Source organism: Gouania willdenowi, chromosome 10, assembly GCF_900634775.1.
Source record: "Gouania willdenowi chromosome 10, fGouWil2.1, whole genome shotgun sequence".
Classification (NCBI taxonomy): Eukaryota; Metazoa; Chordata; class Actinopteri; order Blenniiformes; family Gobiesocidae; genus Gouania; species Gouania willdenowi.
This window is the reverse complement of record NC_041053.1, coordinates 4852329-4879240: the sequence shown is the minus strand read 5'-3', so window position 1 is coordinate 4879240 and position 26912 is coordinate 4852329. Positions and strand designations below refer to the sequence as shown.

Sequence of the window (26912 nt, the reverse complement as noted above, 5' to 3'; positions counted from 1 at the left end):
GTAACGATTTTATTTAATTTAGTGAGAGAAAGACTTAGAATTGGATGCTGACTGGTTGTGGAGCTGTGTGCTGTCCCATGGAGCACTACGTAGCATGTAGCGTCACATGAAACTGTTTGTCATGTTTATAGTTGGATGTAGAACGAGGGACTAGTAAATAAAGCTGGGTTATTAAAGAAACTCGCCTTGGACCATTGTACATGCGCGCACAGATGTGAATAGTGACAGGATGAAACCGGTTCAGGCTTAAAGAGACATTGGCTTCATTGGGGTTGGACAGGTTCGGACCGTGTTCTGTCGGGCTTGGGTCGGGTCTTCTTTTTTTGGCCCGATTAAAGCTCTTCTCCCACCGCTGCTCTTGGTTCAGCTGAGTGTGTGACTTTAGCATCACTAAAACAGTCATAGCGCCCCCTATTGTTGAGGCAGAGTATTGAAGCATATACATAAGCCCCTCTTATTAGCATACATTTTAGCCGATTTAGGATGAATCCTTACATCCTTGCTCCTGTTTCAACACAGGTGCAGTGTCACATGCAGGAACTTTCAAAATAAAGAGCTAATGTTGCTCTCTGGCGACTGCGTTGCTTGTGATGTGTTTTGAGTGAGCGAGGCAGGTCGACCTGTCGCTGTTCTGAATACAAACTTCCCTCTCATTGGTCAGAGATGGTTCTGTCATTTAATGATGTGTACTGCAAGCAGTCATTTCCATTCTCCTCCTGTCATCTCTCCGTTCTCCAGCAGAAAGCCTGGTAAGTTGATGATAACTGATGAATCCTCATTGTCGTCCCCTTTAGAAAGTATTCCATCTCTGCACAACGAGTAGCAGTGAAAAGGCCATCATTATCTGTGCCTGTGCTGTCTATCATGCTGCGTGTGGGCTCGCTCTGCTGTCTATTCAGATCTGCTGCCGTGTCTATCCGTGCTGCCTTGCTCAGGGGAACGCCTGTCAAAGTGACTGGCTGGGTGTTGAGGCCTGCGTATCATCTCCCTGCTCTGCTTTAAACACCAAATAATGTATTTAATATATATTAGAACTCCAAGTTTCATAATGCACATTGAAGTAATTCAGAACAGAAGCTAAAATTACATCATTTGTTTTAAAAAATAAGGAAGAGTTTTACCTTTTTTTTTTACGGAAACCATTTAAATATCAAACATTAATGTGCTAACTTTTATTGCAGTGAGATTTTCTACTTCGTTTCACCCTTAGATCAAACACAAGAAATAAGATTAAAGAACCATACGTTGGCCGTCAATATATAATATAAGTAATAACCCAGATAGCACACATACATCTCACTGATGTACAGTATCCTGCTCAACCATGTCTACTCTCACCTGGACAAGCCAGGAGCACTGTGAGAGTCATGTTCTTTGACTTTTCCAGTGCTTTTAACATCATCCGTCCGGCAGAGATGCAGGTTGACTCCTCCATTGTGTCCTGGATTGTGGTCTACTTAACTGGCAGACCACAGTATGTATGTCTGAGACACTGTGTGTCTCACAAAGTGGTCAGCAACACCAGGGCCCTCAAGGGACTGTACTCTCTCCCTTCCTCTTCACCACCTACACCACGGACTTCAGCTACTGCACTGACACCTGTCATCTCCAGAAGTTCTCGGACGACTCTGCAGTGGTTGGATGTATCAGGTGGGGGGACGAGGTGGAGTACAGGGCTGATGTGGACAGCTTTAACATGGAGTGAGCTGAACCATCTACAGTTCAATTAGACAAAGACCAAGGAGCTGATTGTGGACCTGAGGAGAACCACAGAGGCCAGTCAGCCCTGTCTCAATCCAGGGGGTCAGTGTGGACATCGTGGAGGAGAACAAATACCTGGGAGTGGTGATTGACAATAAACTGAACTGGGGGAGGAACACTGACTCCCTCTACAGGAAGGACCAAAGCCTCCTCTATTTTATGAGACGGCTGAGGTCCTTCAACATCTGCAGGAAAATGCTGAGGATGTTTTATGAGTCAGTGGTGGTGAGTGTGATCCTCTACGCTGTTGTTTGCTGGAGGAACAGACTGAGAGTCACAGACTCAACAGACTCATCCACAGGGTCAGTGACATTGTGGGGATTAAACTGGACTCTCTGACAGTGGTGACAGAGAGGAGGAGCCTGTCCAAAGTGAAATCCATCCTGGTCAACATGTTCCACCCACTCTATGATGTGCTGGTCAATTACAGAAGCACCTTCAGCACCTTTAGAACCTTTAGAACCTTCAGCACCAGGCTGATCCAACCACGGTGCTCCACAGAACGCCACAGGAAATCATTCCTGCCTGTGGTGATCAAACTGTACAATGCATCACTATAATCTCACAGCTTGATTGTTGTACATATCTAAATCACATTTGTATATTTGTATTATTTTTGTAAATATCTGAATCACATTGGTATATATTGTATATTATTATTATTATTATTATTTATCCTACTTTTTCCTACTACAGTAATGTGTGTTTCTGATCCCTATTTTTAACATAATTTTAATTAATTATACAGTTATTTATTGTTTATTCTCTCTTTTGTCTTTGTTAATGTTTTTATTCTTTTATTTGTGATGTGTTCTGTGGCTGTAACAAAGCAATTTCCCCCTGGGATTAATAAAGGAATTCTGATTCTGATTCTGATGAATAAAGTTGCACCGGCGAGACGTATTATGGAGAGTGTTTGGTGAAAAATGGATGTTTGGACAATGGATTAAAAATACTCAGTGCGACCTCTCTACAGCTTATATGAACCTTTATTTAGGTCGGATCATTCAATTATTATAAATATCTCCATACCCATAGAAGAGTATTTACTTCAATTTGTTAGGAATATGGCAATATCACAACAACAACAACAACGACAATAAATATATATATATACACTACTAAATAGCTTATTATGTGTGGACAAAATAAAGAGAGACATAAATGTATTTTCAGCAGCATAGCCAAAAGAGCCCCAGCACAAAAACAGCTTCATGGAAGTGACATTTTACAGTTCTACAATTTTATAAGTGGTGTCACCGATTTGGGGGGAAACACACAAAATGACTGGTTTTCAGACTAAAAAATGACCGGAGCATTAAGATTTGGTACCTGTTACCACAGTTATGTGTAGTAATTATTAGTAACAACACTGACTTTGAAGCATTATTAGTTTTTATGTACCATCAGATTTGAACTTTTTCTAATTTTCATTGTGAAACTTCCCCATAGACTTCTATTATAACCACATTTTTATGATTGCTCAGCCATAACAGTATAAAGAATGCATTCTGCAATGTCAGTGGTTCCCTGTGTAGGACGGAGGTTAAATTGTATTTTTTATGGCACCATTTACCCACTACAGGCCTATGAATGAAATACTTGTCATTTATTGATCGTAAAGCAAGTATGAAAATAACTTTTAAATGCTTCAGTAATACTGTTTTTCATTTTCCCTGAAAAAAACTAAACAACACTCACGCATCAGATTGTTGAATATCAACATTTATTATGGACCAGAACATTTCAAATCAAAACATTCAATCCAAAACAAAAGTAGAAAACCGAATGCATATTGAGGATACATAACTCTTTACCTATATGTACTGTGTGTGTGTGTGTGTGTGTGTGTGTGTGTGTGCGTGTGTGTGTATGTGTGTTCTTACATTACAACCCTTCCGAGGACCTCGAGCAGTAAAAGCACCTTTCTACTTAGGACCTTTGCACAAGTTAGGACCAAAACCCTGGTCCTAACTTAGATAACCATTGAAACAGATAGTAAATGCTATTCTAACAGGCCTGGTGTAAAAATCTGCATGGACCTCAGAAGAAGGTATTTTTACTAATGTGTGTGTCAGGTGTGTATCGGGCCTCAGAAGAGCTCCCCCTATCGTGAAAAATGGAACTGCAAGTGTGTGTAGTAGAGCTCCCTCTGTGGCCAAAAATGGAACTAAAAGTGTGTAGAAATTTGAGCTCTAACCAATTAGACCTGTCTATGTTATAAATAGTTGTAAAAAAATAACCCAATGTGTTTTTAATGTAAAAATTAAAATAGCGATGAATGCACAATACTTTTTTAAAAAGGAAAATGAGGATCAATGAACTTGTAGCAGGTTTAAAGGGTTTATTTTATCCTAAAGATGTTTGTGTGAATTCAGATTTATGTTTTAAAAAAATGAACTGTGTTATGTCTGTGCTAACAGCCTGTTTTTAGGTTGCTGCCCCCTTCCTTACTGTCATGGCCCCCTCATGGATCCACAAGCTCATCCTGCCTTTATCCCAGCATGTTCAGCCCATCTCCAAGCTTTGGTGTTTCATTGACAGTGATTGACAATGATGTATATCACTAATCTAATGGAAGATCTCACTGTTCATGTCATTCATGCTATCTCTTACATCCCACCTACCTACTAACCCAGCCCTGCTAATACTGTCCATGGGCTCTGAATGTCTGTCTCCTCTCCACCCTCTGTTCTTTGTAATAAACTAATAGTTACCTCTCCTCTTTATGTGTTTGTTTACCCCCATCATAAAAACACCACGACAATGACATTTCTACACAAGAGATCTAAACAGTTATGCACCCATCAAGTGAGACTGATGGTATGACATATCTTGTTTTTAAGAGCAAACAACCTTTACAAACACTGCTGAATAAAACAGATAGTTTTTGTTAATAGGGGCGGGACTTAATATTGACATTGCCATGTATTCCCATTCTGACCTGTTGAATTATCTCACTACATAGCTCCTCATGGTAGAACATGAATGAAGAGAGGCTGACATCTTTCTGTCTTCATGTAGTATTTTCAGACGCTGTGAAGAGACGAGTCCATTTCTTAAGTAAGACATTATTAAGAAAAAGCTGTCCCCAGTTATCAGCCAGAGCAAAGATGGAGGAAACCCTCTAGTCTGCAGAGATATTCACTCATCTGCAATAGGTGGACTTCTATTTGAGGTGATTAACAATTATTTCCGAATTCATTATCAATGAGAGATTCATTCCATAAACCTAAAAATCTCCAGTCAGTTTACATCATTTTAATAAAGATTTAAAAAAATCTGTAAAGATGAACAGTGAACATCTTCAGGGCGTGAGTGGTCAGCTCATTTTTTTGTTGCAGAAGACAAACCATGGTCCACCCATGTGTGTAGAATCAAAAATACACAGATTTAGCTGTAGAGATTGGGGTCATACATTTTTATTGATATAATATCCAGCCTGCTCAATGATCTTATGATGGCTTACACCATGTTTTAGTGCAAGGGACATCAAGATGGTGCCCACATGGATCATAAGAGGTGCCCTCAGGCCTCTTCTAACCAGAACACTATTAGCAAACGAGCTAAAATCTGATATGAATCAAAACAAATATCTCTATTCTTTCTCAAAATTGTGATTCCTGATAATTAATAAAGTCTATCCAGAAAGACAATTTGGGGGTAAATTTTCTGATGCAAAATGACAGACAAGACACAGCTACACAAAATATGTCACTTTTGGCTTTTTCTGCTATAAAAGACAGCATGTGTGAGTGAGTTCTGTAGTGTGCCTCGTTTGGCACTCCAAAATCCATTTAACTGAGCTTTTCATGCTGTATTGATAAGTAGTGACTCCTAAAATAAGTATTATTAAACAAAATAAGTTATAAAAATATATACCAAAATAAGCGATATTGACATTTTCTATATTGCCAAAATAGAAAATGTTATATATTATTGAATCTAGATATATCACCCAGTCCTACTAGCCAGACTTAAAACAAAGATATATACAGGTGACAGATGTTTTCAGAGATAAGTTTGTGTATTAAATTAACCATCTTGGTTATAAATGTTTATCACTGAGACATTGAGGTAAAGAAGTGTTGCAGATAAGATTTTGTTAAGGAAGCTGCAGGTTATGAGGAAATGTCTTTATGCAAAGTGTATTTTTCAAAAATATTACAAAATTGTTAAATTGTATACTTTATATGTTTTATTATAGTAACAAGTTGTTAGTTGCTAGTTAATAGAAACAAGGATTTCCCATGAAATACAATTAAAATTGAACAATTGCATGAAAATTAAGAAAAGTGTTGCACGTTGAAACATTTCTCACCTTTTCAAGTTACTGCTAGTTTTTTTTATATTACCCTTTAATTCAAGTGAAACCGTGAAAATGTGGCATTTAAAACGTGTATATCAAACCATATAGACCTAAGAATTATTCAGTACCTTTGAAGTAGCTCAGTTTCAGAAAAGTTGGTGACCCCTGGTTTAGTGGTTAAGGAAATGGGTTGTCAATCGGGAGTGCGGATGTGGTCACTACAACACTGATGGACCTTGAACAGGTACCCTAGTTCATAGCCCCAACCACTCCCCTATGGCTGCTCACTGCTCCTCGGGGATGGGATAAATGCAGAGAGCATATTTCATGTATTCATATACATAAATGACAAATAAAGATTGTTTAATGTTTTAATGATCCATCCATTTAACAGATCAAACTTAACAAAAAGAATTTAAGGCAGATACAACCTTGGCTGCTTTCAGTACACAAAAAAAATGAAAAACATTCCTGCAAACATGTATCCTGAACACTGAATTAAAAGTGCAATTTAAAATTTTAAAAGTCAGCTCAAAAACAAAAAATTCTCTAATCACCAGAAATGAGGTGAAGAAATTACAGTCTACTTTCTGAGACGATACGATTACGGACATAGAACTTAACTGCCCTCCAGTCCCTTGCAGACAGAGCTCCATCAGCAGCAGCAATGCATCTTTCACAGTCCACCTTCCCTGGAGTCCTACCAGTCCGAATGTGAGTCAGCAGCGACCTTTCCACAGCCTGCACCTCATCCAGAGACCATTTTATTTTTGTTGTCTTGTTTGTAGCTTGGAAGAAGAGAAAATAAATATTTGTCATAAAGTAATATAATGTAGGTAATTGTCAGGAAATGTTAAGACTGTGGAGGTGTAGGAAATTCAAAGACTATAGCTGAGCAAAAAAATAAATCGCTCAATTAATGGAATTTGTAGTAAAATCGATTTGCAAACTAGTTTTAAAGAAATAAAAATTAACTAAATGTTTCCTTCTTCCCGCCACAGTTTTTTCCGTAGCAACTGTGCAGGGGAACATCGAGTTATGGACAGAAAAAAGTGAAATAAGGAAGAAAGCAGAGGAAGTAAAAAGGTGTAATGAGATCAGGTATGATGAGTCAATGAAAAGAGTAGAGAAAAGAAAAAGAGAGATGTAATGAGAAAGATGGAAACAGAAGCAAAGCACACAAAGCAGGAGCAGAGAGAAGAGAGGAAACTACTAATGGGAATCAATCATTTTTACTATACTTATTTAGGTTGTTATTTTTACAGTTATTTGGTCCTCTTTCGAATCAAGAAACACATTTCTTTAAAAAAAATGGGAGATTTTTTTTTAGGCAAAAATCACCCAGCCCTAGCAGAGGCACTTCCATGAAGTAACTAAACTGGGCCGAGCTGAGAAATTTACCGGTTTCATGTCTTCAGTGTAGTTGATTTTAATTTAATTTCATCAAATACCCTGGTGGCAAACTGACTTGACCAATGAGCATGTCCTCACTGTATTTAAAATGACATTCTGAAGACAGAGCAACATTTAACCTCCCTGTAGAAGTTGTTTTCCCAGAAGCAGGATCACAGAACCAATGCTGAGGCCTTGTTATTCCTGTATTCTCAGGGTTTTTTCTACACTTGAAGATGACCAGCATGACAAATGTGTGAGCTCACCTTTTGAGCTGCAACTGTCCACTACCAGCTCCTGTTCTACGGCCACCTTCTTGATCTCAGTCACTGTAGTTTTCCCTAAAAAATATCAGCAAATAATCATCTTAGAAACATTGCAATTCAAAATGTAAGATGGTAACCACAGAGGTGCATCAGCTTCTCTCACTATTCGAGTAGAGCTGTCCTATAACACAGTTGTGATAGGAAGTTCAACTTCCCAGAAATGGACTAATTACCAACTACAGCTGCAGCACATTTACCTCCTGAAATGTCCTTGTTCTCGTGACAAACTGATGTTCCTCCTAAAAAAACATGCAGATAATAACATTGAACAGAGGTCACAAATCCCATCCTTCAAGTCATTCAATTAGTGTAATGGTCAAGATTCAAACATTTGTTATCAACAGAGTACATTAGAAAAATCAGACTTGTACATACCTTCTACACGTTGCTCATCATCAAGCTGCAGGTTGTGATGCTCCTCCTGGTTCTGAGTCATTGAAGTTCCTCCTAAAAAGCCAAAAGGGAGAAAACAATGTTCACAGAGCAAAAATACTAAGCAGTATGTAGAGATGTTTAGGACTGTTGTGCTTAGATTTAGGGAGCAGATACAAAAAATACTCCAAAAAGTATCAAATCTAATCAGTGTTTTACTGTGATCATACACACAAATTTGAGCTGTTGTCAGATTCACCTGTTGAATCTGCCTTTACATCATCTTCAGATGACATCCCTGAACTTTCTTCTATGACGTGGGATCCATCTTCAACACAGCAAACAGAAGCAGCTCTTCAATATGTGTGAAGGTAATCATACCTGTCACTCACATTTTCTTTAGAATAATTTCTTACCATGAGGCGTTATTGATATTTGGTCCAGTCCTTTTCCCTTAAAGTCTGCCAGCCTCCCTTGTTCACATGCCTAAGAAGTCCGCGAACAGATCCTGTTCCGAGTCATTCAAATTTAGCACTCTTGACAGAGTGGCCACCTGCCTTCTTAGCTTTGTTGATGAGAAAGCTTCAGGTTTGTGTGCACCACAGCTTCTCGCGAGCTCACGAATGCAATCTGACCCCCTCTGTCTTGAGTCATATCCTGGTCTGGCAAACAAGAAGGAATTGTTACCCACGCCACATGAGCTCCTCTCCTTTACCAACAGGTCCAGGGATTGAACCATGGTTGGAGTGAGAATGATCAGTACTCTCCTGCCTCGCTTTCCTCTGATCTCCACTCATTCAAAATGCTGACAAAGCTTTTTTTCGACCTCTGATAACGCTTCAGCTACATCTTTATTGAGTGGAGATCGATCCCTTCCAACATAGGTTTCCAGTTTCATATTTGAGACTTCTCCTTCTCTCCTCCTGTTGAAAAGGATCACCTGTGCAAGTGTAACTTTGGCCAGATTGCTCCAGTTCTTGGGAGTTTTATGATTCAGCAACTGTTCATTGTAGTCTTTCTGCCTCACAGCCATACACGTGCATTCTTTTTACGTCATCTGCTAAAGGGATAAGCTTTGGTTTGTTCCATTTCTTTTCTTCTAGCGTGCGGTATGCAGCTGAAGAGATCATCTCATTCCAAGTGAGACAGTACATACGCCTAAACTCCTGAACAAGCACCTTTTTATCATTATTCTGAAGTGCTTCAGCCTCAATGATATCAGCCACTCTCTGGACACTTTGCCCTAGCTTTGTAGCAAAAGTGGGTTTATCAAACTTGTTGCCATTTTCATTGAAGCCAGTTACTTTTTTCACTGCCCGGATGACATGATGAAAGTTCTTTGGATGGATGTAATCCTCCATCTTTTTCAGAGGAGTCACCCGCCTTCCTTGGATCAAGAGTCTGCCAAGGCCTCGCATAATCTGACGTATGTTGTTGTGTTGTGAAGCGGTTTCTCGTTGTCTATTATACATTTTTTCTCCAACTTTTAAGATATGGCTATCTTCTTTTATTGCTTGAGTAATGTTATCCTGAGTCATGCGGTTCACAAGTGCCCACACTTTGTTGTTCACTTCTTTAGGCACAGGCTGAGAACCTGCACAGAGAGTCTGGATTCGTGTTTTGCCAGGCAAACATTTGCGAGCTTCTACAGCGAGTGAGCATTGTTTTGCATGTTTCCAAAGAGATTTGCGTTTATAAAGCCCAAAGCAAGCAAAACAGTGTTGATAGTCTGCTGGAATAAAGTGGTCATTACTCTGTCGCTTGCATGCTACCAGCATCCCTTTTCCTTTTTGCAATGTCTCAATATTATGTGTCCTATTTCCTTGCTTGCGTAGGAGATCAAGAGCACTCCTCCGTTCTTTGGATTTTTTTGGCAAGATTATTACTGAAGCGACCTCAGTTTCATCTGGATGCTTACGTTCCAGATGTCGCGCAATCTTGGATTGAGGCTTGTAACAGAACAAACAGTAGTTTTTCTTTTCATGGTATTTCTTCTGTCCACGAACTTCAGGAACACCACCAACAACAAGGGATCTGTTTTCTGTCAAGGTCTGTGAATGCTCATTTTTCGCTATTGTGTTTGAGCGTCTATTTCTGTGTCTTTTTGATGTATGTTCATCAATTTCATCTTCTTGGGAACTTAAGTCTCCTTCCATAGACCACCTGTATCTACTTTTTGATCTGAGTCCTGCTTTCTTCTTGTCATATTTCTTTTGTGTGTTTCACTCCATCTGAATCCTTGCTGTGACTATTACTTTTGTAATAATGCTTGTATTCAGTCTTTTTCAGGTTTGGCTCATCCAAGTCCTCCTCTGAACAGTAGTCTCTCTTGTTTTGTCGTGTGTTTTCTGGTTCTGCTTGATTTGATTGAGTGTCACTGTAACTTGACTCTCTCCCGTGATGTCTCTTGTGTTGTGTCTTTTTCTTTAATTTTGAGTCACCTGAATCACTCGGATCTGTCTCAGAGTCTGAGTCTATCTTACGAATCCTGAAATGACTGTGCTGACATCATCACAAAACATTGCTTAAAGAGCGTGTGTGTGTGTGTGCGTGTGTGTGTGTGTGTGTGTGTGTTTCAATCATTCCTGGTCTCTGCCTCCTCCATCCTCCAAGCCTGTCCTGGCTGTTTCCATCTCAGCTGAAATGTTTGACAGGACACCGTTTGCATGAACTGACACTGGAAGAGAATATTAAGCAAAAAACATCTGTTAATGTATATTTTGAGATGTGAAAATGGCCTGCGCTGCTGGATTTTAAGTCCTAGAACACAAATTATTTACCAGCTATGTACTCTTTTTATCTGTTCAATGACTTCAGCTGTGTGTGTGTTTGTGTGTGAGAGAAAAAAAAAAAAAAAAAAAAAAAAAACTTTAAATACCCCTTTTGAACCTTGTATATAGTGTGAAAACATTTTTTTTTTCCATTCTCTCATTTCTATACTTATCCAGACCTGGAAATGATCAAAATTCCGTATCTTTTTACCCTGACAATAATAATGACATATATGCTATTTATCCACATCATCATCACCCACATGGGTGATGTTCAGTTTGGCTGTCAGTTCAGATTGAACTTACACTGTATAATTTCAGTGACTGGTCTTGACTTGATCCCAGTCTTCTGTTTTCTCCCACAACAGTTCAATTGCGTGGCTAATTGAGGTGTGAACAGTTTTGAGCAAATTTGCCACACTGTTTTTTGACCGACTTTCCCCCAGTCAAGGACAGCTTTGCAACCTGTAATGAAAATGGAGCATTTAAGTGTTAATAGTGTCATTACAGACAGTCCAAGTCTTTCAAATGTGTGTATTAAATAACATACCACACTTTTCTTAAAATCCCTATCCTGAGCAAGTCTTTTATCAAAATCATTTAACTCTTCTAATGCGGAGATGGGGCGTATTTGGTTATGGTCATCATAGCTCTGGGGATGTTGGTGTGGAGCTCCGTTTGACTGTACAATGGCCATTAAATGATCCACCTTCAGATGAAGTTCCCCCAGCTCTTCCAGGATGATCTTTTCAGCTCCTATTAGAAAAACAATACAAATTCCATGATTAAAGGTACAGTGTGTTGGAATAACTGGCATCTAGTTGTGATGTTACAGGATTGCAAACAACTCGCCTGCCAAACAGGCAACTTTGGTGGCTGCAAAAGTTGCAAAAAAAAAACTTCCTATAGTGTTTAGTTTGTCTGTTGTGAATTACTGTAGAAACATGGCTGTGCAACATAGAAGCATGCTACATAGATAAAAAAAGGCACATTTTAAGGTAAGGAAAACAATTCACATTTTTTATGTGATTGCACACTAATGGAAACTCAATTTTCTGACATATTTTCTCATACTGTAAGTGTTGTAAACTGTACAGCAGAGCTACTTTTACTTTAGATTAACACGACTCAAGTAAAAGTGAACAGTGTTCTTACTTACTCTACCCACCTCTGACTAAATCAAAAAGTAAGGTGTTTCTGTGAAACGACTTGCTAAACTTTTTCTTTTTTTGCACTCAAAGAACTTCCTTATAGAATTTTGAAGAAGATTTTTCAACTTTTGCTTGCTTGCACTAGTTCCAGCTTGATTCAACTTACTAAACTGCTTGTACTACTTTCTGGCGCTGTGTGCTGTTAGCATGCTTTAATCAACAGATGATAACTGAAGTCTTAAGCTGTGATCTTGTTGTTACAATTTCTCCAGCACCACATTTCCCTGTCTTTGTCGTTTGGGTGAAGTCAGCTCACCTCCTCCACTGACTTCTTTTGTGGTTCACTGTAAATGATGTATCTGCCAATCATTAAAACAGACGTCAGTGAACTTTTCTTGCTGTCAAAAACAATAAAATGAAAAACAGAGTATTTCTCTTCTTTAATGTTCAGGAAAAAGTCATTTATCCGACTCGTGTTGTTACCGTTGCCGTTGATGACAGATCAATGCATACACGCTCTGACCTTTATTCTGAAAACTTGTCAGCTAAGTTGTTTGTCTTCATTTATTTCTATTCATAATTTTCCAGTCGGGTGATGAATCGGCTGTAGCTTTGTTTGAACTTTACCGCTCAATGATAAATGGACTCATCTGTTCATTATCTGCAGCTGTTATGCCACATGTAACCAACCAACGCTCAATTTCCTCTGTTCCATCAGAGGAAAAGGTGTTTAAGAGCACATGTGTGTCTGCATACAAACAGCTGGAAACAGTAACAGTTACTTGGACTCGTGAATCAACTAACGTATGAAAACCTTCTGTAGCTCCAGGGTCAGTTGAGTGTCTCAAAGGTAGAACTTTGTGAGCTAATGCAATGTTGAATTAAAGGGATACAAATCTTTGAAATGTACCTATTAGTAGATCTATGCCTAACAAAACTCATTTTTATGCACCATATTCATTTAATTGTCTTTTGATGATGTCACACGCCCCCACTGCCTGTAAACATCCCATTGTTTTCTATTGGAGTGAAGCATTCAGACTGATTTTTAGATCATTTAATGTTAGCCAGACAGCAACATCACAAATGTAGAGCAGTAGCAGGGCTGAATGCTTCACTCCACTAGAAAACAATGGGATATTTACAGGCAGTGGGGTCGTGTGACATCATCAGTCATGTGATTTCAAGATAGAGGAACATAGGCTCTAAAACTGTAAAGTGGTCCCATTTTTAATAAGTATATTTCAAAGGTTTTAGGCTAAAGTTGCTAAAGTCAGATTGCAGATAAATTCCAGGATTTGTAACAAGGGGAATTGACAAAACAGAAAAGGGAAGAGAATAGAAAACAATAGGATAAAAACAGTTTGATCAAGCAAAGACATGCAAGAAAAGAAAGCAGAGGAGCTGGAGGATGGAGGGATTAGTGAGGGATGTAAGAGAGAGGAAGGAAGAGAACCAGCACTGAAAGCTACTGGGACCCAAAGCTAAAGGGACCTTAAAATTGGTCTGACCAGTTAAAGATAAAAGGACATATCCTCTCTGCTGACACACACACACGCACACACACGCACACACAGGTTTAAATTATTCTTCAAACAAGCGTAGGAGAGGGGAAGATGGAGGATACGACAGTGAGAGAATGTGGGAGGAAGATAAAACAGGGCAGGACTTAGACACACAAAGGTGATGATGAAAAATATTGCAAGAGCAAGAAAAGGGAAACATGCACACAATTATTTGTTAGTAGAGCCAATGCAGATACAGAGTAGCAGTAGTTTAGAGTCGGTTAGTGAATGAAGGAAAATGATCACTTCTTCAAAGCTCAGTGGAATCATTGAAGTTTGACTGTCCACAGATTTTTCAAAGTTGCCTATTTTTACTTCAATACACTCGACGAGTTCCACTGAGAAACTTAAGACGCTAGGAATCAAGCAAACTGATCCAGAGTCACTTTAAAAAAAAACAAAAAGGAAATGAATCAGGAATACATAAAAAGATTTATTTCTGCACAGTGTGCAGAAGAGCAGTAACTCTGTCTGCTGTTCTCAGTTTATCAAGTTTGTTTTCCTGGTAATGATAATGTAGCAAACCTGATGCTAGGTAGCGGTGGTTGGATAGCTTGAGCCTCTCCTCTGGAATGCAAACCCCTCACCATTCTATGAAAGTCGGGTTCTGCTAGAACTTTACCACGTCTCGTATGTCTGTTATTGGCTGTCAGTGGACGGTAGGGATGTAAGAACATACACTACCACGTCTAAAAATGTATGCAAATAAGAGTGGATTAAAATGGGTACAGCACAGTATGTAATTCAATACTCTGTATAAACAATAGGGGGCGCTGTGATGCTTGTTTAGACGTCACGGCCAAAAAAGGAAAACCCGAGCAAGCCCTAACCCGTCCGTTTCAATCAGACACTATTCACATCTGTGTGTGTGTACAGTGCATGTACAATGGTCCGAGTGCGAGTCAGCATCCAAATCAGGTGATTGTGCAAGCACATCACCTGATTTACCTCAACTTCCAAACCAGGTAACGATCGGAATTAAAACCGAACTGCGGCACACACACACACGCACGCACGCACACACACACACACACCTTAAGAAAAATATGCAGTTTATTTTGGTTTATGAGTTCAAATGGTTTGTAAGAAGAAAATACATTCGTTCAAAAAAAATGATTGACAATTTAAATAAAAAAATATGATTTCTATGTATTCAAATTCAAAAAGAAGTTAAGTGTATCATTGCATCCCAATCTTTAATTAATTAATTGATTAATTATTATTTTTTTAAAATCAAAATTCAGATTGAATAGTTGGTTGAGTGGTGGCTTACAGCACTAGTGGACTGACTTGATGCAAACTATAAAAGATACCAAAAGAGAAAACAAATGGGATGGATATTAGACATTGTACTTCATCAAAAGTTTGTTTGTATAATACTTTTTTTTTTCCACACCTTGTCTGCACATGCTGTTGAAGTGCAATCTTTTTATGACACCAATAGATATTTTATATATTAATTTATTTTATTGCATCATTGTTACCATCACCAGCCTTCCCTAATGAAAGCGAGAATATTAAAAAAGAGGGCACTGTTTCCACCTAGGTGAGGGGGAAGAGAACAGGGAAGAGTGAGTCAGGGTAGGAAAATGGAAAGGGTGGGGAAGAGTTGAATGTTATAAGGTAAGAGTGTGTTTATCTATTACATGATAATCTCTATGGTGATATGTATACAGAATGAGGTGATATTAATCAATACAGATCAGCTGTAGACGCTCACTGTTCATATACAACACCAACAATTTGAATTGATTATTTCTGTAAATTAGATGTTCCTTTAAAGGGGCCATATGTGGAATTATTGTGAACTTTTTTATTTTATTTTAACAAATTGAACACAGCAAATTCCACCTTTAAAAATACATTTCCGACAAAAATAAACATTTTAAGGTTAGGGATTGAGTTAGGGTTAGGGTTAAAGTTACTGTTAGTTACTGCTAAAATAAAAAAGGATAAATGGGTAGCTAAAAATAAATATGAGCTAAATTACAAATGACGTAACTTTAAGTAACGTGGTGCACCTATCACGTGACCTAAACTGGCCAATGAAGGGGCTGCGTATCCATAGAGTGGCAGGCTATGGATACATTTAACATACTTAAATATTGCCGGCCCAGCCAACCTGTAGTGTCTACTTTACACCGGTTGGGTGAGTATAAGCCTATTTACAGCAGAGCCGTCCCTGAACTAGGTCATCATGAACTCATTTTTCTCAGCCTCTGCTGGGAGCAGGGTTATTTACTGGTTCACATGGAGGTGAAATACTTGAAGATGTCATCTTCTGAAATTACTATACACTTGTATTTGTCCCATTGACACCGTGAGAGCTTGAGAGTGGAGGATTCTTCTTTTTCTAAAGCGTATTGCCTCCTGGTGGTGGCAGAAATTGCTTGCAAATTCTACATATGGCCCCTATAAATAAATAAAAAAAACTTGACTTTTCTGTCAATCATGGCAAGTTCAACTTGTCAAAATATCACTGAGCAGAGATCCGACTACAGGCTATCACTGACATTCACGTCTGAACACATTCACTGAGCAACACAGAGCAACGGGTTGTTCTTTGAGAGCAACAACATGATTTATTCTGAGAACATACAGCAGGACACTTTATAGATCGCCATTTTCTAATGCTGACGCTGTGTGTGTGTGTGTGTGTGTGTGTGTGTGTGTGTGTGTGTGCCATGGTTACGGCCCGCGGGCCGGACCCGGTCGGATTGTGCATAGCATCCGGCCCGTGGTTGATATGGTTAATTTTTTTTGTTTTATTTAATTTAATTTTCTTATCTAATGGACAATTTACAGCCCAATCACATCTTAGAACAGCCCAAACATGAACCAAATATCTGGCAACACTGTGTTTGTGACACAATGTGACACAGGGGTTCAGACTATCACCTTGAATTGACTATTCCTGTAATCTCTACATGAAATGATGACAATAAAGCAGCGTAGCAGCTCCGGTAAGTGTTTGAAGCAGCTGAAACAGCTACTGTTGCTGTTGAAGCTGTGCGGTTCATACACTTCATAAAACAGTATTTTTCTGACTCACAATCACAATATCCACTTAAATAGCCATGTGTTTTACTGTATTGTGCAGTTTTCTGGCTGAAAACAACAACAAGTGTGTGAATAGCAAAAGAAAGTCGCTAGTGATAAACTGTTGTGTGGAGTCCGCGTCAATAGATGCCCACTCACACAGCCCGGTTTTAGATTTGGTCAGAAAGTCACTTTTCAGAGGCTAAAACTCCAGAAAACTGGCGAGTTTGGGAAAATAAAGCTCAAATACTATGTTGTTGGGGTTGTCAGAACAAATGGAGATGTGTGAAAAATAACATAATATGGGACCTTTAATTTTGGTGGAATCCGTCAGTTGGTCCATTGCTGCTGCCTCAACTGCAGCTGAGCTAAGCTGGTGAAAGTTAAAAGTCTGGCTTTCACAAGTAAAATGTAGCTGTAGAAGGCTTCTCTCCCTATTTAACATAATCCTGTGTGATACGGGTGGGAGGGAATAGAAGGGGGTGGGGTTGACTGATGTAGGCTGTACAGTAGGTTAGTGCCATAGGCATGGGTAAGTGGAAATGTGAGTTGGAGTTTACTGGTGATGACTGGTAAAGTTAATGTGCCATCTGTTATTGAGCCAATGTCATGTTTTGAAATAGGGTCATATTTGGCTATTTTGTCAAGAACCTTTTTGTTTTACTAATTTCTACTAGTTATTCAGTCACTTGGTCTATTGTTGGATTGCTTTATTCTGGCACTTACTTTCTGTGACTCATTTAGGCCTACTTGACCTGGCCTTCTTTTAATTGGCCTAATTATGCATTGGTATGTTTTCATGTGCAAGCCTTCAATAAACACGTTATGTTTTTAGAGGGTAACTTGCTTTAGGCTGCTATGTAATTATAGGCCTCATTGTGAGGCTATTGTGGTGCCAATGCAATTTCTTTTTAATGTGTAGGCCTTCATAAATAATTTCAAACAGCATTTTCATGTGTTAAGTCAGTGTTTGGTCTTTCAGGTTGAAAGTGTAATTTGACCCCCTGAGGTTTCACTTGAAAAGAAATTGGCACCCTGATCAAGTTCACCCTGGCACCCCTGGTTTAAACCCTTTTTCTGTCCGGTTTTGCTCACTCTGATTTGCAACTTTGGACCAATTTCTGTGTTTTTACCACCTTTTCTACCATTTTTGGTCACTTTTAACTTTGTATCATGTTCTAAACATGACATAATTACTGTCAGATATTTCCTCACCATTTCTTCTTTATGGTGAGATATCTTTTCATTCTGAACTTTTAGTACTTAGTGAGGTGTCATCAGTTCCACTATCAGCCATCTTACTATAGATCCATTGAACAAGGAAGACATCTTAAAACAGGAAATATACGCTACCATGGCAACCATCAGATCCCTTTAACCTCATCATCAGAGCAGTTGGTTTGATGGTTGAATGGTGCACTTCATCAGAAAACAAACTAGGGGTGGATTCACTAAGATCTGAAAAAAAGGGTGGTAAACCAATTGCGTACCTAAATCCTTTGGTCACGCAGCTTCTTCACCTGCTGTGAGGAATTCACTAAGATTGCAGCAATGATTAGCGCACATGCAGAAGTGATGCAGACAGCCCTATTTAAATGAGTGTTTTGCTTGTTCAATGTAGAGACGTGAGTGCACAGACGCAAACAATGACATTTGAGGAAGTTAAATTGGAGGTACATGAACTGCTGCACAATCATTTAATAATATAGAAAACTAAATAAACAAATAAAAATGTTTTTTTTTTAAAAAAAACAACTTAAAAACTTAATATTTTCCCCCCTAATTTAATATGGCTGCTCCGTCAGCTCTGATCAGTCCATGTAATATAGTCAGATTTGGACAGAAACCATCTTATTGATCTGTTGATGCCATTGATCTGAGTTAATGCAGCAACACAGTCTGTCAATTAGTCAATCAGCACCATTTGAATATGATTTACTGACCATTATCCAGCAGGTCTGAGCAGAGCTGTGTCATGCAAACTCTCATATGTGAACATTGTGCTATCACTGCGTAAATTACGCATCTCATCAGCTGATTCTGGCCTGACATCAACAACACGAGAGTTTGACCATCAAAACATGGAGAGAAAGTCACAGAAGCTCACTGGAGCTGTGCGTCCGAAGCGACATCAATGGAGGTCTGCTCACAGCGACCCTCTGGCTCTGCACCGCAGCGGGGACACACATACCGGACTCCACACGGGCTTCAGGCATCCAGGTTTTTCTCTCCTTTGTACACACTTTACTCAATTATTTTCCTATACTAGAAAGGTTAACTGGAGCCTTTTTTTCCATCTCCGCTGTGTTTTGTGTCAACATTTACTGCAGCTGATCTCTGCGTGTGTGTTTGCACCTGCTTGTCAGTCATACTATTTTCCGGTGCTAAAACAAACAGTTCCAGATTTGATTAATTGCATTGCACCCACTGCAATAATTTATTTGCATTTCCTCCTCCCATTTTTTTGCTCCCCTTGTGAGCTCTGCCTACCTTACGTATTCATCAGAGGGAGACACACTAAATGGTTTAAAGGCGCATTGCAATGTGCGGCAGCTGTGCATTACGAGTTTTTACGGCTTATTAGCGCATGAAGTGACATTTGCACACGTTTTTATACCCCTAAACCTTTAGTGAATCCACCCCTCAGAGTGTCAAACATGTAGACCTCCGTTAAAAATGCTTAAGAGCTTAAGAACGATTTAGGATCTCTTTAAAGTGAAGCTCCTGAAATCTTTGATCCTTGAATAAACAGAGACCTCTCATTAAAGCCAAATAAATGAGCAAATCATCAGCGTGGAATCGGAGCTTTAGGTTCATTTCACTTTCTCAGACGTGTATTTGTGCTCCATCCCTCCCCTCCCCCTACCCCCCTCCCTCTGTGGCTGCTCCTGTATTATTCAGCATGCCAGTCATCCTTATTTCTCTCTCCTTTCCAAGAGTGACATGTCTTTTAACAGGGGGCCTTATTAGGCGGCTAAGGGACACATTCTTCTCCTGCATGATTATACACTCTTTTTCCACACTGGAACTGATCTGTAAATCCACTGCTCGCTCTCTCTCTCTCCATTGTTTGACCCTGGGATTTTTTCCTACTTTTTCCCTCCTGTGTTACATTTAACTGTAAAAAAACTAATTTTGAGTAAACTTTCAAATCAAAGTGCAGGCAAGAAAGAAAAAAAAGTGTGACATTTGTGGAAGTTCTTTTTAGCATTAAAACCCAGGTTTTCCTGTTTCATGTAATAAATGTTGCAAAGATGTATTATAATAATACAAATTAATGTATGTTAATAAAATACATCAAATATATCAATATGATAATCTCGTCGACTAATAAGAACTATAGACTATAATGTTCACGTGATGAAATCCAATCATAACTAAGTTTCTGCTTTTGCAGCATGGAAGGCGGGACAAACATTAATGAACGGTCAAGTGAAAGACTCATAAATATTTGCTGAGGAGGTGAATGGAAGCTGTCCTCTGGTACATGAATGAATTGATGTTAAAAAATGCATGAACAACGACTGGTTGTGTAGCTGTGTGTGTCATATGTGTATAGTGTGTGTTACAGCAGTGTTACACATGTTTTAGAGCAGCAGTAAACCTCTGCGTAGCGTCTGTAGCATCACATGAAGCTATTTGTCTTGCTTATATTTGGATGCAGAATCACACTCACCTTAGATCATTCTACTTGTGTTCCGAAGAAGGGTCTCCACACGGGCACTTATTTTAGTTCATTGCAAAATCACATCTTCATCTATTGGCCTGGCATGTAAACTACATCATTTAATGTTTCCAGCGGTCTCATGTAAACAGGAATTGTTTTGAAAACGTTGTGTGTGAATGTGGAACTTTATGGAAACCAAAACAAAGACAAAAGCAAAATGTTGTTGTGCAAACAGGGCCTAAAGAGGAGGGGCAGGGTTGGGGTCAATTACATATTTCAATTACAGTTATGTCTTCAGTTATCCATGTTGAATTAAAACTGAATTATTATCATGCTGTATTTTTCAGCTGTAAAATACACTAAAATAATATCTTTATCCAATTTGTTTTTCATCTCTTGGTTAGCTTGCTAGGCTTCCTAATCAGATAAAATATCAGTATTAATACTTTTGGTGTGGCTGTCTAAGACTTTTTGGTGACACGATAGCTCTCAAATGAAATAATTTAAAAATACATAAAATTATCCACAATAGAAGTGACAGGTTGTTGGAAAAGTTGAAATGAAACATATTTTATTGATTGTTTACTACGTATGTGTAAAACAAAGAACTGTGACATGGTTCCACAGGTTAAAGGGGACATATCATCCTAAATCCACTTTTTTAACCCTTAAATTCATTTTGTTGTATATTTAGATTGTTTAGAAGTACAGAAAAGTAAAAATTAATCTCTTCAGGTGCTCTGTTGATATCTTTATATTCTGTTTTGGTCATATTTTTCAATCTGTTTCGATTTTTCTATTCTCTATTATGTTTTCTGTACAATAACATCACAGTATTTGCCACGGAACTGCCAAATTAGGACATCAACTCCAGGCCCAACACTTTGAGCAATCCGCCATTTTTATTTCTCGCTTTTATTTTGTAGTCCAAGCTCAAGGATGCAGAAGTTACGAGAGGATAAGTCAAAATGTTCAGTTGTTGGATGTAGTAACCCACACGCTTCATTACACCGTCTCCCAGCATCAGAACCTTTTCAAAGTGCCTGGTTGAGTTTTATTTTTTATAGAAATGTACCCACATCTGTGGGTAAGGTCATTTTTGTGTGTGTGAAGCACTTCAATGATGACTGCTTCATCAACCTCCACCAGAATAAAGAAGGATTTACAGAAAGACTTTGTCTGATTGAGGGTTCAATTCCTTCTATCTTTGGAGACGATGAACAGAGCACTTCGGTAAGCTGTAAATAACGCTAAAAAGTGTGATGATAAGACGTCCCTGTCATTGTTTTGTTAGCATTAGCAGTTGCACCGTCTTCATATGTTAGCGCTGTGTGCTCGTTTTAGATCCTTGATAATATGGCCTACGTGATTTAATTTAAGTCTAAAGTTTTCATTAGTCATTTCATTTTGCTGTTTTTGTCTTTGAAAAGACTGTATTAAAATGCATTTCGTGACGTAGCTTGGCGCTAGCGTTAGCTCGGTGCTTGTGTTAGCTCACTTGTTAGGGTTCTGCAGGTTCATCATCTTCATTTTCATCTCGCTCCACTGGGTCAGACTCTGGCTGGAACATGCAAAGCTGGATGGACAAGTCTTCTGTTGTTGACATTTGTAAATAACGTGTGAATAAACATTTTCTGCACCGCTAAATAATCGTATCTCTTCTATCAAACTACAAAAATGGCCGAACAGGGTGGAGTGTTACACAGGGTGGAGTCTGAAACCTGGAGAGGGGGCGGGGTATGAAGTGTCTCATTTGCATTTAAAGAGACCGCACCAAAAAAGTTGCTCTCAGAAGCACATCAGAAACGGGGTAGAAAAGGGGTGGAGCTATAATAATGAGGAATTCAGACCCAAGCATTGCAGTTCTGCTTTATATAGACCACAACGGTATGATTTAAATGTAAAAAAGGAAGGACTTAAATGCATGATACGTCTCCTTTAAGCCCCAGCCACTTTTTGCTGAAAATCACATACCCATAACAAATAATGTTTTTCTAAGCTTCTACATGGCTATTTTTTGTTTAGATTGAAGTAGAACTCTTAGTGGTTACAAATTATGTGAAATTTTGGAAATATATGATACTGAGTGACAATAAATCACGTTTTAAATACAGAAATCTGTAGTCTGCCCAAAAAAAACTAGACATTTACATCAAATATAAAGCCATATGATAATAAACATTAAGCCAAAGATTCACATTTTTGCACAAAAAAGTTCAGGCAGAAGCCCACTTTGCCACAACTGTGCCAAAGTTTTCCACAAGTTTGTAACTGTAATATGTCAGTCAAATTGATTCAAATCATTGTTAGTCTTATATGTTTTATCAATAGATGTTGCAATTTGGCTTGAAATAAACACATTTCCCTTTTTATTCAGGTTACCATATAATGCCATGATGATAATGCTATTTTTGGTTCCACTCTTTGGTGCCATTTCGCATGTGTCGACTTCAGCAGTGCTTTGATCAATCAGAATGATTGACAGCGTTTCAAAGCTGAGAGCCTGTAGAACTTGCTGATATCAAACACTGTGGGAGTGGGCTTTAGCCCTGGCCAATTAGAGCTGGGTAAAGATTTATTTTATGCATGAGCGCTATGCGTACATTGGATGGATTTCTGAACTGAGATGTGCTCAGATGTGTGTAATAGCGTTATCTGTCTGACTACACAATTTGCATTTATCAAACAATGGGGTTTTATGCACATTGGAGCAACTTTTGATAAGAAGCAACAGAGGTAAGACACATTTTGTTATCATTGCTGACTTTTTCCGATGTGTATTTTCTGATTCTGTGGCGGCGTTTTGATACGTAACATACCTGACCTGTATATTAGTTGATTCAGCTCGGCCTGTAGTTTCACTTAGGCTCTTTAAGGTACCCTATATAGAGCTTTGTGTTTATTTTGTGACTCAGCACTGGAAAAGGGCAGAGTTTGAGGAGTTGTCGACTTTTCTCTCTCGTGCGTGTGCTGTGGTCTTTTGTTCTGAATGTGGGTTGGCTACAGTTTTAGCTTCTATAGTTTTTTAGGATTACAGCGAGGTATCAAATGTGTGATTTCATTCACTCTTTACAACATTAAAACGCATGAGAGTCACAGAGGCTGCAGCTGCCCCCGCCGGCGGGTCCGTTTAAACTGTAATTGACGGTTGTTTTTTAAATTTCCATGCAAATTGCAATTACAAAGTCAATTAAATGAACTCAATTAAAATTCAATTATGTTTACAACAGCAACAGATTTTTTTCCAATTACAGTTACAACCATAAATGTAATTAGCGATCGATTACACAATATGAATTATAGTTGAAGCCAACCCTCGGAGGTGGATATTAATGTGGACCCGGACATTTCCCACTCTGCTCTCACCCACCCGGAGAATAGACGCTTTAGCTCTGCATGCAACACAATCCAACCAGAGACTTTAGTCAACCACCTGCAGCTGCATTGATTATCACCATCCATCTTTAACCCCGTGCTGGAGTTCCTACAAGGTGGAGGAAATGGTAGGAAACGATCTCACACACACCGTGGGACAGGAGGCTCCCAGTAGGACACCTGAGTTATCCATGAGTTTGTAGAAAAGTTTTAATTTTTAATTTCAGTACAAATTTATTTTATCTTTCCCTTTCTTGTGTTGTTTACAAGAAAGCTGATGGCCCTGAGACACACATATTATTTAATGTATTTATCAGTAAGCTGGACAATCTGCTGGATATGTTTTCATTTGTTTTCTTTTATCGTCAATTTTATGTCTTTTTTTAAAACGTTTTTTTTTTTTCTTTTATGATTAACATTCAACAATGAAACACTACTGTACATATTGTAGCACAACAACTATAGAAAACAAATGATACAAATATAACAAATGATCAAAAGAGTATTTGTAGTATTTCTTTGATCATCACTGTCTTTATTTAGGTTTTACACACATTCATTCAACAACTTCACCAGCATTTTCTTTACAGATTCAATGACTTTTAAATTATTTCCAAAACTTCCCAAATTAATCCATCCTTCCTTTTCACATGTATGCCAGTTTATTTAGGGAAATATTGAACCCACAACTAAAGTGTTACTGGGAGTGTTTTATGTTCAGTTTTCTTTTTTAGAAAAATTATCAAATATTTAAGCACTGGCTTTTCTTGTATTTGTGATCCCAAGATGAAAAAAATAGGATTTATTGGTATGTTTTTGATATGATCACTTCAATTCTTTCAATTATAATTTTCTTTTTAAAAAGTATTTGTTTTGAATTTTTATTTTTTAATAATTTAAATGAAAATGTTAACCAATTACCAGTGACATGTCATGAATACTAGGGCTGGGTAGGCAGGGCATTGCAAATCAACTCCACCAATGTCAACAGCAATGACAATTCCATATGTTTCTGCTGGCAAGTGTTAATCTAACAAAATCAACATCATAACACATCCTTAAAGAAACAAACAATTATTAGCGATGTTTAGTCATTTGGGATATGAAAAGCACAAAATGCTGACACTTTTAAACTTATAGGTACTGTAGACTATTGGAAATTGAAAAATATTATAATACAATTATAAATTATAATTAAAACAAATAATCCAAATATCAATTCACCCTTGGGTAGGCACTGCCTACCTTGCCTACCCTGACTGCACGTCACTGCCAATTACAATATACGCCTTACACCTTGTTTGTGTTTTGGAACAGATTGATTCTTAGTCCAGTTGTTGTTCTAAAGATTCATTCTAAATGGATATTAAAAGCTTATATTATTGTGACAGACTTCCTGTTTTTATTTTTTGTTGGATAAAATCTTCCCCGATGTGATTACATTCCTTCGGCAGGTCTTGATAAAAACTTCTAAGCTGCAACTTCTTATCTACACCATACCTGTGTTTTAATTCTTCAAACGACATCATATTATCTTAATCTGCATTTTGTAAAAATAGGAACATTTGGATTACTATCCTATCAGATTATCTGAGACACGTTTGTTCCCAATTTACATTTTTGTTACAATGAAAGAAAAGACTTTTTTGGGCTGACATAAATCAACAACTCTATTGTCCTTGGGATTATTTATAGAAGCCAGTAAAACAAAGTAAGTTCATCAGACCATTTGACTAGAAAAGCAGGGTGAGGCAGGTGATGTTGGTGCGTAGAACTTAGACGAGTCTTCTCAACAGCAGTTTAAATGGTTTCTTATTTATCTAATAAACAACCAATCTGTGGGAGTAGGTTGGACTGACAGAATTGTGAATAGGGAGCTATAGTGAGTAATGAGTTGCTCTTTTGCATAGCATAGATTGTTCTTTGGAGATTTTATAGTAAAAACTGGATGTGTCTTAACTGATTCAGGAGCCCCGCCCATAATCAATACATTTTTTTATCATTTCCAGCCTAGATGCCAAAACCTCCAGGTTAAACATTTTATGTCCCTTTTGCTAGTGTTTACATCACAGTCAGAGAACATATATTTCATTGTAAACATTACCTTTAAGTCACATAATTGACCCTACTTTTCATTTATTAATATAAGAAGATAATGATAGTGAGATATGGGATGAGAAAGACAGATTAATAACTTATTAGATCACTCTGATAATAAAGTATAATAAAAACTGTTTTCCTGATCCCCAAAGGGTGTCAGCAGAGACCAACATTTTTTGGAGGCTAAAACCTCTAGGTTACATATTTTATGTGTCTTTTGCTAGTTTTTACATCACATCAGAGTCAGATATTTCATTATAAACATCACCTTTAAGTGAAACAATTGATGCTACTTTTCATTAATATAATGAGAGGATGACAAGGAGATATAGGATGAGAAGGACATACTATAAACTTATTGGATCACTCTGCTGATAAAGTAGAATAAAAACAGTTTTCCTGTTCCCCAAAGGGTGTCAGCAGAGACCATGTTTCTGCTCCTGTGTGGAGTTACAGCACTAAAGCTGTGGAGTAGTGAGTGTGTGTGTGTGTGTGGCCCAGATCAACAAACACACACCACTGCCTAATCATCTGAAGAAATGCAGACTAATCTGTGGGAATATGGGTTTTTATCTGAAGTTCATCAATAGACTAAATGAGAGCAAGCTCTTGAGATATTGACTGGTGCAGCATCTATACATTTATCTTCCCTTTCCAATATGTCCCTGCTTCTTTCTTTCTTTTTTGCAGTAGTAATCCTATGTTTAGGTACAAATCAGACAATGGATTACATTTCTCAGTATTTCATGCAAGAGGCACACACATACTGTACACAGACACACGCATGTATGTATGTGCAGACACAAACACACCTGGGCCCGGTAAAACGCTGTAATATAAACCTAAGCCTGTTATTTGATGTTGTCACACTTTTCCCACTCAATCCACAGATCCAACAATCCTCTCCTGGCTCCGACCCATAATCCCTTCAGACACAGCTGTCAATCACTGTGTGCCTCTCTATTCCCTTCGCACTAGCTGCACAAACCAGAAATCCCTCCAGAATGAAGAGGAGCAGGGAGAGTAAGCCCTCCATTCAGTCCACTTGTTTTTCTTCATAATCTCCCCGATATGTCTTTGGAGC

At 38.3% G+C, this 26912-nt stretch overlaps 1 protein-coding gene across 1 annotated transcript in view; it reads right to left on the bottom strand.

Annotated features, from left to right (window-relative positions):
• Positions 1–6646: 6646 nt before the first annotated feature.
• The window catches only part of LOC114471535 (uncharacterized), a 32050-nt gene continuing 11784 nt past the window's right edge, over positions 6647–26912 (bottom strand). The window contains exons 2-6 of the mRNA XM_028460377.1: positions 8577–8646; positions 8420–8488; positions 8164–8235; positions 7729–7803; positions 6647–6858 (exon numbers count right to left, since the gene is read on the bottom strand). Of these exons, the coding sequence (XP_028316178.1) occupies positions 6647–6858; positions 7729–7803; positions 8164–8235; positions 8420–8488; positions 8577–8646 (498 nt within the window). The remainder of the gene's footprint in view (positions 6859–7728; positions 7804–8163; positions 8236–8419; positions 8489–8576; positions 8647–26912) is intronic.